Consider the following 13,113-nt stretch of genomic DNA (forward strand, 5'->3'; position numbering starts at 1 on the left):
ACAATGAAATTGACAGGAGGATACTCTTCAAATATGAATAGGCAATACCAAATGCTGTGATCTTTACATTTGTTATCCCCTAAAAAAAATTACATTTTCAAGTGTACACATGACATTACTCAGCATTCATCAGTAACAATACAAATAATTAGACAATCCTTTATAAAGGCTTTAACAAGGACTACAATTTTCTTTAGAAAAGTAGGTTTAATCCTTTGAGGTTTGCAATAGCATTTGAACAGCACACAAACTTAAGAAATAAACTCCTGCGAATCAAAAAATATTTAATAAGGCAATCTGGTAAGTATCCTATGCAAGGATTAATCCCTGCCCCCAGGACATGGCTCCAAGCCACAACAATGACTTGGAGGCCCGGGGAGGAAGAGTTAATAAGCAGCAGTGACCACTTCAATAAATACAACAAGTTTCTTACTAGAATGGAGATCTCCAGTGACATCACTGATGGTAGTATCCCAGAGTGGCTCCAATAGTAAACAGATGAGAGGTGCAGCTTCAAACTAGCCTGTGCACTGCTTGCCCCCAAGAAAAGTGATATGCTGGTAAATCTGGACCCCCAAGCTATAATGTGAATTCCTGGACTTCGAAGGCTCAGGACTAGCTGTCAAGCCTGTGTGAAGTCACTTCTCCTATTCTTTACAATGGAGTCACTCAAGAATCCATGTGACGCTCTCAGTGGGTGCTATCACTACAGTGGCCAAGCAGCAATGGAGATCCCACTCAAGGGGCTCAATAACAGTAAAAAAAAGTTTTTACCAAAACATTTATCAAAAAAAAATTCTGTTTCGAGTATCATTTTTCTTCTATATAAATGGGAGAGTCCTTTGAAGAAAATTACTCCTGCTAGATTTTTGCATCCTCTTTAAGTATTTGTAATTATTCATCATTACTTACGTCTGATGGCTGGCTGGTCGCCTGGTAACATTGCACACACGGTACTTTCTCCTCATAGGTCCACAGTGAGTTACTTCAACCTTCAATCCTGTGAGAAGTTTGTCAGGAGAAGGCAAAAACAGCAACTGTTACAAACCAATTTAACTGTAAACACAATAGTGGAGAATAGATTGACTACTCCTAATATCTCAGGCTTCAAATGAGTTCCAATGAATGAAAAGATGTACATTTATATTTCTTGTTCCTCTTCACTCCTTTCTGGGTCGCTCCCCCAACCCACTCAAACACTTCCTTTAGGAACTGGGTACAGAACAAAGCCTGGGCCAAGCCCTTTTCACAACTGGCTCAGAATTCCACCATTGACCAATATAGGAAAAATTGATCAGATGGGGATTTCATGTTGGATGAATGTGAACTACTCAGGAAAGGATAATATACCAACAATCATCCTAATTCCACAAATGCTGCCATTTTCAGGAAAACTTAACAGTTGTCGAGATAAAAGGGTATGTTTACAAAATTAAGGGATGTATTTTCTGTACTAGATACTCGCATCTCTTAAAATCAATATCAAACATATTGCTGGTGTATTGCAACATAACTTCATTTTAGTAGAATTTTCAACCTCCAGAAGACTGGTCATTTTGGGTCTGCAATCCCCATTGCAGCTGCTCCAGTGATGCTGACTATATGTGTGAATCATTTTTTTTTTGCGAGCTTGTGAGGCAAGAAGATGGAAAAGAATGAGTACATCCATATCAACTCCCTGAATAGTCTGAAATGTCAGCCTGCATTAAATTTGATGGAACTGCTCTGGAACAGACAAGGCTCAAAGCCATAACCCATGTAGATTTTCAGAAGGCAGTCGATAAAGTGACTCACAGGAGGCTTATTACAAAAATTTAGGCACGGTACAAGAAGGATTTCATAATCCTTCAAACTGATTAAGGAGATGCAGAGTTGCTTGCCCTGTTCATTCAGGTCCCAGATACTGTTTCCCTCGCAGTGCCGTTATCAGCTTGCGCTTTCAGCAACTTGCCACCAAAAGATTTAAAAACTTAAATATGCAGACACCGTTAGATGCCCTGCTATAGCAAATTATGGCCCAATACTTTTTGGCAGTAAAAACAAAGAATGGGAGTATATATTCAGTGAAAAGACAATGAGGGGTATGGACAAACAGATACCCAGGGGTTTAAATACATACACCAGAAAGTTCCAGTGCAGTTAGTTAAAGCAAAAAAAAAGATAAATTGCATTTTGAGTTTTATAAATAAGAGCAATGTAATGGTAAAGTTGTAATTGGCAATGTGTCGGTTATAAGCAGAAACTTAAAATAATGGGAATTTTTCCACTTGTGCAGAGAAGGCCAAGTGGAGGTTTTTTAAATTATGAAGGGTTTTGATTGGGTAAATAGGGAAAGACCATTTCTATTGGTCAAGAAATCAGTGAAGGGTCATCAATTTAAAATTGTTAGAGTGTAAGAAGGGTTACAAGAAATTTCTTTATACAGAGTTGTTAGAGCATGGAATCCTTTGCTACAGGGAGTGGTGAGGCAAAGACCATTGCATCTTATAAGGGAAAAGTGGATAAACATTTGAAACAGAGGATGATACAAGGGAAGAGAGCAGGGCAGAGAGATTAATTTTGGATTACTCTGGCAAAGAGCTGGCATATATACGATGGGCTTCTTTCTGTGCTGAAAATTCTTATGGTTTTTCTAAACTTGAGTCACTGAAGTGGTTGAGGAAGGGGAGCAGAGATCTGAAATAATAAGCAGCAAGAGGTCAAAAATGTACTAAAATGAAGATACCTATCCAAAAAAATTAATGCCTGTTAGGATTCTGTTTTTGAAGAGACAGATGAAGAGTAACTTGCGTAGGAAGATTTATCACGTGGTTGACTCTGAACTGTCCTCTGAAGTGGCCTAGCAAGCCACTCAGTTGCATGAAACCGCTACAAAGAATAAAACCATACGGACCACTTGGCTGCGACCGAGGTATTGGATCAGGTCACGACGAAGGCACAACCAGCGCAGTCGACCCTGCAAAGCCCTCCTCACTAACTTCTGGGGACTGCTGCCAAAGTTGAAAGAGCTGTCCCACATCCCAAGAATTAATAATAAAGTTATCAAGGCGTATGATTTATATTTAACTTGTCACAACAGGGCTGGTGCAATATTTATGAATTGCCAGTTTCACTGAAATTGGTGACCAGTGGATGGCGCTATTGGTACAGCCATTTCATTTTCATACCATCGGTAGACATACCTCCCAGCCACTATAAAGCAAAAAGTACATCACTGCAGTAAACTTTATGAATGTGTGAAAGGATTTTAAAATCATAAGAAAATGTATTAAGAAAACAAATGACTAAGAATTGTCAGGGGCTACCCAAGCTTCTTCTAGATTACAAGATGATTCTTCAACAAAGCTTTTTACTAAATACAAGACTACAAGTTGTTTCTATTTATTATTTGTATCTGTAGCTTTTTCCTGTCATTACCTCACTACCAAGTACCTCCATCAACTAGTTTTAGAAAGATGTCAGCATAAAATTATGAAGAAACTGATAAAAACAGAGAAACCCACTCTCAATTACAAACCCAGGCAAAGCAAATATTAGAGCTTGTGGGGATTTCAAAAACAACCAAGGTCTCCTTCACTAAATTGCTGGTCAACAAAATGTTTGCAACTTACCTTTTATCTCTTTGGTGAATTTGACTCGGTGGGAATCAGTCAACGGTCGTGGTTGTTCATCAATATTATGAATGTCTAGAACTTCACACATGAACTGAATTACAGGCTGTGCTTTATAGAAAGCAGTGGCAGAAACTAGAAAGAAAAGAAAAATCAAATCATTGTAATGAAAGGGATGACAATACATAAAATAGATTACTCGGGTTTTCTTTGTAAGATTTCAGGGATGCATACACAAAAGGAACTGAAGACACATTGTTACACTTTAAATGTGATTTAATTACCTTTAACTTAAATTATTGCCCCCTCCCCAAACAAACCTCTATACATTTTAAGCAGATTAACACTCTTTCCATTAGGTCAGCGGTGTCTTCTTGACATTCTCCAGCCACATTAAACTTCTGAACCGTAAACACAGCTAGGTTAAGAGGGTACTATCAACATAGAAGCAAGTATCTCGAAGTGTATATGAACATCTTATAAATCTAAATTATTAAGACTTGGAGATTGGAAAACAAAACAATGGACATATCTTGGGAATGACCTCTAGGACCTTCCCTGGAAGTATCTATCCATTACATCTGCATCAGCTCCTTCTGATATAACTTACTACAGCTATGGTTGCCGCTTTGGATACCAGTGCGTGCACTTCATACCAGATATGGAACCGTGTGGCTTCCAGTAACATCTGTGAAATCAAAGCAGCAGACCCTCTTTCACATAGCACCGCAATATCATTCTCCTGATGATCTGGTGGCTAAAGACACTGCTTAATGTATTAAATTATACAGCACAGATGTTCCCATGTTTCATTCTTGATTCATATGCTGATTTAGCCAATTTCAGCCAGAGCAGCTGTTGGTACACTATAAATGACCTCTGTGTCCATGCAGTTGGAAGTGGGGGGTAGGGGGAGAAAAAGAGAAAAATAGAAAAATCAGCCAGGGTTCCTCCTCCTGATTACTTTCTAGTCACTCCTGCTGGAAAATGTGCATGTAAATGCCGGATGAGCTCAGGATTGGAATCAGTTGTAATGCCCTCCAGCCTGAATAGCCTGCTGATGCGCACCATCAGAGCTCACACAAGAAAAATAGCCACTTGGAGGTTGCCAATGCATGTTCAATTGTAGCAAAGTGAGAATCAGTTCTTTCTGGTGAGGGGAGAAAATGGGTGAGGGAAAAAATAAATCAGCAAGAGAAAAATTACTGCAATCTGAAAGACCAAGTTCGTGAATATTTTTGAAACATATGCCTTCAATTCTTTATGATCAGGAATGCCATTTTGATGCATATGGCAACTCTATGGAATCCTTACAAAATATGATTGGATTTAACGGAATCCAACCAAAAGGAAGTGGATAAAAAAGTGAGGCGGTATATTGAGATTCTAAGTTTGGGATAGATACATGACTGCCTGCAGTTACGACACGATACAATAAAGCCAAAGCTAAATTAGTTTTTTTAAAGCACAAGAAACTTCCAGATAATTTTATTAGAAGTTGATGAATCTAGATCGGTTGATGAACCCAGAGAACTTAAAAAACAAAGGGCAAGGTATAAATACAGAAAAATATAATTTGGAATTTATTCTTCCACAATTTCTATTGTTGAGCCAACATCACTTTAAATGACTGTTGGGTTACCCTTCAATATTCACTTTCTCACTCCTGAAAAAGCACCTTTCCCCCTTCCCAACTGAAATCAAGAATTTAGTACATGAGAATTTATACGGTGGAACGTAGATCTTCCATTGCGCTCAATTATATATATTCCTATAATCACAGATGCTGGACAATGAGCATCTTCACTGCTGCTAATGGTTATTCATAAAGACAAAGGAGAGCAAGTGAATTTGAATCGCTCAGGAATAAATTTCAACTTGGGCTATTTGGTTGGGAGTCCAGTTCTCTGCTGGTCAATAAAGCTACTGGACAACCTTAAAAAACAAGTCGCACAGAATTGCAAATAAGCGATTGAAAAGATCAATCACTTTCCCATGAAGAGCCACTATTTCTAGTTTTGTTTCTCAGAACAAAAACTGGCATGTCATTACCACTGCTGCCAAAGTCAGCTCTGGCTCACTGTCACTCGTTGCAATCTGCCACATCTGCCTAATAATTTATTAAAAAACCCAGAACCAACACAATCGATCAATTGAACAACAGAAATTGCTTACTATGCATAAAAACGGAGACAACTTTTAAAATGAGTTAATCTCACAGTGTTGCATGCAAAGAATCAAGACCAAGTGTAATTTTCAGATGAAGCACAGTTGGAGGGGATAACTGGATCAGAGAGCACGGATGAAATTCATTCCCCATTTTGAAGTCATAAAACTACGTACTTTTTATTTTCCATTATCAATTCCTATTTCCAAATTTCTAATGGAAACTACCTATACAAACTTGCGATGCCGTAATTACACTGCAGTACCTACAGCGGCGGAGGGGGAGGGGTGGAAAGGGTAATTACAATGTGACAGTTTCCATTAGAAATATTGACATAGGAATTTATAATGCAAGATCATAGATAGATAGATGTTGCTATAACAAATTTGGGCACAAGAAAAATTTTGGTAGTATTTTATTTATGGACATACTAATAACGTTATCCCTGGGAATGGAAAATGTTATTGATATTTCTCAGGCTGAATTAACAAGGGGGCACCTTACATAGTCTCAAAACAATCTGACAAAACAGGTTTTCAAATTTAGTTCTCTTTACTGGTGGACTAATTATAGAACAGAGAAATACAACAAAGGGACAGAGAAAAGAAAAAGTAATTTCTCCCACTTGAAGAAGCCACAGAATATTTCAAGTCTAGGAAGAAGGCATGTCATATTGGTGTAATAGAAACTGCTGTGTGGTGGAACACAGGGTCAAAAAAATCAGAACTCCATCAAAATAGCTCTATTTGTATCCTTTGAAGGCTCAATTCTACAAATGCTTACAAAGTCAGAAATCTTCCCACTTTATGACGAAACCAGTCTGATCAGCACATTCATGAACTTGACCTTTCAGATGAAACATTAAACAGAGGTCCCATCTGCCATCTTAGGTGGATATGAAAGATTCAATGACACTACTTAAAAAAGAACAGGGAGTTCTTCTGGTGTCCTGTCCAACATTTATCCCTCAAAGAACATTATCTGGTCATTTATTTCATTGCTATTTATGGGACCTTGCTGTGTGTAAATTGGCTGCCACATTTCCCCACGATACAACAGTGATTACACTTCAAAAAGTACTTCATTAGCTGTGAAGTACGTTGTGGTGTTCCGAGGCCGTGAAAGGTGCTATATAAATGCAAGTTCTTTTTCTTTGATCAATTCAACTTGGTGCTGCAATCTACACGACTGGGAAAAACCACTTTATTTGATGAAAGATTTCTTTACTTTCAAGTACAGTGCGTCATACAACAGAAGTGAGTCATATTTCCAGGCAACACCCACCATTGGAAGAAAAATGTCAAAGCATAAATTAGCTAAGTTCATTACAACAGGAATTATTCTTAGCGCTCACATAGACACGCACACAATGCTACATAGTTATAAGTCTTCCCCTTCGTTCTTTCACTTCAGTGCTTGCATTTATGCAATGTCTTGGATACTACTATCCAGATCATTGTGATAGAAATACACAAAGTTTATTTTGTAGAGTTCTGAATGATCTAAAACAGATAGCTAGTAAATGCCTAGTAATGTTTGGTTTCCAACACACAAGACTTTCCCCAAGTAAAGCATTATTTCCCAAGAATCAGTCCAAAACAAGAAAATCTCTACAAGAGCACCAACTTCACTTGAATAAAGGGAATTTCGTGAAAAGACTATGATTTTTACACATTCAATGGAAAATGTTCAATAATTATTACTAATGATCTTCATTTAGGCAAATTATTTGATTCTTTGGGAGAAAATGTTGAATAAACAGCACTATTAAAGAACTGAATAAGTTTCAGCTATGAGTAACTTCTGTTGGTAGATATTCACCTAGAAGCTCCTGTGGTGACATTTATGTGGAACAGATTAGCTTGATTCAATTGGTACCATTTTCCCTTTTAAGCCAGTAGGTTGCAGGTTCAAACACTGCTATCGGACTTCAGTACATCGTTTTGACTGCCACCAGTTTGCTCTGCCATTGGCAGCCGTGCCTTCAGCTGCATAGGCCCTAAGCTCTGGAATTCCTTCTCTAAACTTCACTGCCTCTTTCTCCTCCTTTAAGGCGCTCCTTAAAACCGTACCTCTTTGACCAAGCTTTTGGTCACCTGTCCTAATATCTCCTTATGGGGCTCGGTGTCAAATTTTGTCTGATAATGCTCCTGTGAAGCGCCTTGGGACGTTTTACTATGTTAAAGGTGCTACATAAATGCAAGTTGCTGTTGTTGACTGGCACTCCAATGAGACATTAACCTGATAGCATTTGCCTGTTCTAGTGGATATTAAAAATCCCATGGCACTGCTCAAAGATGAGCCCTAACCAACATTCCACCCTCAACCAACCAAAGCTAAACAGATTAACAAATTATTCATCTGTTTGCTGCTATTGTGGGATTTTGCTATGTGCATAATGGCTGCAATATTTAGCTACACAACAATAAATGCACTTCAAAGTAATTTGTAGCATATGAAGAGCTTTGAGATGTTTCTGTGAGACATGAGACACTGCATAGACGCAAGTCTTTCTTTTTACTTCATCGTAATGGCTCACAGACAGCCAAATTAGTTAAAGATGGACACATACAAACATACATAGCCTGCTCAGACAGAAATGCACCATTAGACCTGTGAATACATTTATATAAATAATTCTGGATGGTTATTGATGTGTTCTTAGGTTTGCTGTATTTCTAAAACTCTTACTTTACAGTGCAGCTACTGATCTTTCTACATTACCTCCCGGGATGGTTGGAGGCGGGAGGTCACGTGATGAAATCTCCCGGAATATGTCCAACCAGAGTTGGAAACCGTAATTAAGGCAGGGCTATATTTAGAGGTGATTATTTATCATTTGAGTGGACTGCTGGCAGAATAGCACTTTAGATTCCTAGCATTACAAATTTATGCAATTGAGAAAGTGATCACTGAGGAATAAACACTCCTGAGCAATGTGGATTACTACACTTAGAAAAAGAACAATGACACCTTTTCTCTGTCCAGCAACTTTCAAAAACGACCATGTTTTGAAACATTCTGCATCAGTACACATAATCTGTCTGGAACGCTAACAGCAATAATTTAGGTATTGCTAATGCCTGTGGAACTCTCTTCCAAGGGGGTTCATTATCTGAAATGTAGTCCCTTGTTTTACAGAGGTTCAAGCACAGACTTGATCATCACGTGCTGACCCAGCATTGCTGAGAAAATGTATAATTCCATAGACTGGCCCCATGCATGCCTCTCAAATTGTACAGCTCTTCTATACTATCAGTAAGCATCATAATCAGTTTCACAACACATCTGTTCTTGCTACAACTGATTATGCCACCTAATAGTACCTCCATTCATGGTTAAGTCACAAACTGTGCGCATTAGTTCAGCTCCCTCACCATGCAATTTATTTGATGCACTTGGTTATAGGGTTGCACTTGTTGCAAGGGAAGCAGGATAAAGTGAATCCTAAGGGTCAAGAAGGAAACCATTATCTTTGCAGATCTGATAATGGTTTAATACCCAATTGAACACTTTTAAAAAAAAGTTTGCATTTATAACTGACTTTATGTCTAACCTCAGACATGCATTTTCTTATTGAACACTTATTGAAGAATTGTTTGCAATATGTAGAGATTTTTTATGTTGCAATTTGTTTCTGGGTCTTGTACCTTCTCGAATGGCTGACAAAAGTACGTACAGGTCAATGACTAACAAACCATTTAATTAGTGTGTACAGGTGCTGAGGTGCACAACCTGCTGCCAACTGCCAGAAAACATGGCTGACTCTGGAACTGTCTGCAGAAAGTATCTGTTGGTTGATCTTAGACTCCCTGGAGGCAGCAGTGTGGCCTCTTTTACTGTACTGAAGTTGGGATCAAAATAAAGTCAATTCTGAACATTTAGAATACTGTGCCCACTATGCTTTTACCTATTCAAAATGTTAAGCTTCAAATATGTCAAATGATCAAGTGAAATTAGAGACAGGATGGTATACCAGAACATAACGTAGCTTTCAGAATTGGGTCTAAAAGGTGCACAAAACACTCAGCTTCCTTATATATGCTGTTTATACTTATACTGTTTGAAAAAGTTGAATTAAAAGAAAACATACTCCCAACAGGACACTGAAAACTAAGAATGAACTCTGGCACATGAAAGGTTAAATGACTGAACCCAGCCGGAAGAACCACAACCGCATATATTTGTCATAACTACAGAAACATTCCGTTTGAATGAGTCACACTTTCAAGCTTCCCCTTCGAAACCATCGACTCCTCGCCCTCACTCACATCAGCTGATTAACATAACATTTAAGACAGGTCCATAGTTAGCAAATGGTAACCAGAGCACTCCCGTCTCTCTGGCAACAAGCAATTTTACGACAACTAGAAGCAAAGGCACATGGAGGCAGCCTCTTGCCAAACAGTTGGCAAATGAAGTGACCACACTGAAATAAAACCCCTTTTTTGGAATTTCAAAGCATCCACAAAGACTATATTGACATACATACAGACTAGTTGAACTGGGCGCTAGATCTCAGGCATAAATATGTAATAAATACAACATGCTATATTTCCTTTTTAGCCAGTTAAACAAATACTAATGCCACATATTAAATCATGTGGTGCATCACTGCTGGTCAAAATCACCTGATTTGATTGAAGGAACTTCAAATCTTTGTCAATTGCTGTCCACTATGACACCATCGGGGATTAATAAAGTAGAGAAAATGTTCAAAACTTCTCAGTTACAAGAGCTCTGGAGTGTAGCAACACACCTCAAATCCACAATATCATTTCAACCCTTCAAAAGGTTATCTTGGAACATTGCAGGATTGTGCATCTTCTTATACCTGGGGTTTTTGGGGAAACCTTCTTAAACTGTAAGATGAGTACTGACTTAACATGCACAATTGGTGACTTAACCTTAAGTAGATATACTTTACCAGTTTCATTATCTTAAGTTTGCACACTAAAGCTATTAGCACACACATCTTAAAGAAATGTATTCAAAAATTAAAAAGCAAGGGGATGTCAATGATAGGTCTCTATAATAAACAAATGTTAAAAAGCTGTATTAATGACAAAACGCAGGTTACAAGTGGAGGACATTTTCTCGTTTCAAGATTAAAATCTGGTTTCCTTTTCAGAGAATGCTTAGTAATAACACACAATATGGTTTATTTACATCACGTCATGACTTGATGGCATGATTTTTGCTTTTGGTGGTTTCAGTGAGTCATTCCAAGTATTAAAAACCTCGAATTAAATCTTAGTGCAATTCATAAACAGCAGCCTTTCTCACAGAAAATTTGAAATATCTATGAATCAAGCATATTCACTTTTCCCTTCTGATCAACCAAAAATGATCTACAGAATCCTACTGAAAAGGATAAAGACTACAAAAATTAAACTAGTTCTTAAGTACAAATTATTCAAAAACTTGAATCTGTCCTTCAATTTACATATCAGGAGAACAGCCTGAGCATCTGGCTTAAAACTAGTTTTATATATTTGCTTGGATAGAGAATAGTTCAAGACATTCATGTCAAATGAATGATACCAGAACAATGAGGATACACTTATCAGGAAAGGCTGAACAGGCTGGGGTTTTTTTCCCTAGAAAAGAAGGCTGAGGGGTGACTGTGAGGTCTTTAAGATTTTGAAAGGGTTTGATAGGGTAGAAGTAGAGAAAATGTTTCCAATTGTGGGGGAGTCCAAAACTAGAGGTCATAAATATAAAAACCAAAATAATGCAAATGCTAGAAATCGGAAATAAAAAAAGAAAATGCTGGAAAAGCTAGCAAGTGAGGCAGCATCTGTGGAGAAAGAAATACAGTTAATGTTTCAGGTCGAAGACCTTTCATCAGAACTGGAAGATGTTAAAGAGTTAAAGTTTCTAAGCAAGTAGAGAGCCAGGGAAAGGGAGCCGGTGTGGGGGGGGGGGGGGCGGTGGAGAACAAAAGGGAAGGTCTATGATAGGGAGGAGGGCAAGAGTGATTACACGACAAAAGGGATGATGTAAGGCAAGGAGGGTGGCAATGGGACAAGTAAAGATGCAAAAGATTGGTCCAGAGTAGTTATGAATGGCAACAGCAGAATCACTACCAGCACTTGCTGTCCAAAAAAAAAGGGAGCAGTGATTGTGATCTGAAGTTATTGAAATCAACGTCGAGTCTGGAAGGTTGTAAAGTGCTGAAACGAAAGATGAGGTGCTGTTCCTCGAGCTTACATTGAACTTCACTGGAACAGTGTAAGAGGCAGAGGACAGAGAGGTCGAAGTGGGAGCGGGACGGGGAATCAAAATGGCAAGCAACCAGCAGACCAGGGTCACACTTGTGGACAGAGCAGAGGTGTTCAGCAAGATGATCGCCCAATCTGCGTTTGGTCTCCCCAATGTAGAGATCGCATTGTGAACATACTAAATTGAAAGAAATACAAGTACACCCGAAAGGAGCGTTTGGGGCCCTGTTCGCTGGGAAGGGAGGTGGTGAAGGGACAGATGTGGCATCTCCTGCGCTCGCACGGGAAGGCATCGTGGGGAGGATAACGGGTGTTGGGGTTGATGGAAGAATGGACCAGAGTGTTGCGGAGCAGCGGTCCATTCGGAATGCTAAAAGGGGAGGGGAGGGGAAGATGTGTTTGGTGGTGGGATCGTGCTGGAGGTGGCGGAAGATGATATGTCAAACGTAGAGGCGGGTGGGGTGGAAGGCGAGGACAAGCGGGATCCTATCATGGTTCTGGGAGGGAAGAGAAGGGCAGAAATGCAGGAAATAGGACGGACATGGTCGAGGGCCCTGTCAACTACAGTGGAGGGGAATCCTCGGTTGAGGAAAACAGAAGACACATCGAAAGCACTGGTATGGAAGGTGGCATCGTCAGAACAGATGTGACGGAGACAGAGAAACTGGGAAAAGGGAAGAGAGTCCTAACAGGAAGCAGGGTGGGAGGAAGTGTAATCAAGGTAGCTGTGGGAGTTGATGGGCTTATAATAGATATTGATTGACAGATAGATATTGATAAAAATAAGATTGTCACTAATAAATCCAATAGGGAATTCAGGATAAGCTTCTTTACCGAGTGTGGTTAGAATGTGGAACACACTACCACAAGGAGTAGTTGCAGCGAATAGCCTAGATGCATTTAAGGGGAAGCAAGATTAGCACGTGCTAATGAGGTTAGATGAAGAGGGATTGGAGGAGGCTCGTGTGGAGCATGAACGCTGGCATAGACCAGTTGGGCCGAATGGCCTGTTTCTGTGCTGTAAACTCGATGCAACTATCAATATCCAAAAAAAAAGCAGCCCCAAAATACCTAAACACAATTCTTAATACAGTCTAACTTACTTATAATA

At 39.1% G+C, this 13,113-nt stretch overlaps 1 protein-coding gene across 2 annotated transcripts in view; it reads right to left on the reverse strand.

Annotated features, from left to right (window-relative positions):
- LOC137342569 (protein argonaute-3) overlaps positions 1-13,113 on the reverse strand; it is a 113,454-nt gene that overhangs the window by 36,539 nt on the left and 63,802 nt on the right. For both annotated transcript variants that reach the window (XM_068006535.1, XM_068006536.1), the window contains 2 exons: positions 3,612-3,746; positions 913-1,000 (listed from right to left, as the gene is read on the reverse strand). In XM_068006535.1, the coding sequence (XP_067862636.1) occupies positions 913-1,000; positions 3,612-3,746 (223 nt within the window). The remainder of the gene's footprint in view (positions 1-912; positions 1,001-3,611; positions 3,747-13,113) is intronic.

The sequence above is a fragment of the Heptranchias perlo genome, chromosome 26 (assembly GCF_035084215.1).
Source record: "Heptranchias perlo isolate sHepPer1 chromosome 26, sHepPer1.hap1, whole genome shotgun sequence".
Lineage (NCBI taxonomy): Eukaryota > Metazoa > Chordata > Chondrichthyes > Hexanchiformes > Hexanchidae > Heptranchias > Heptranchias perlo.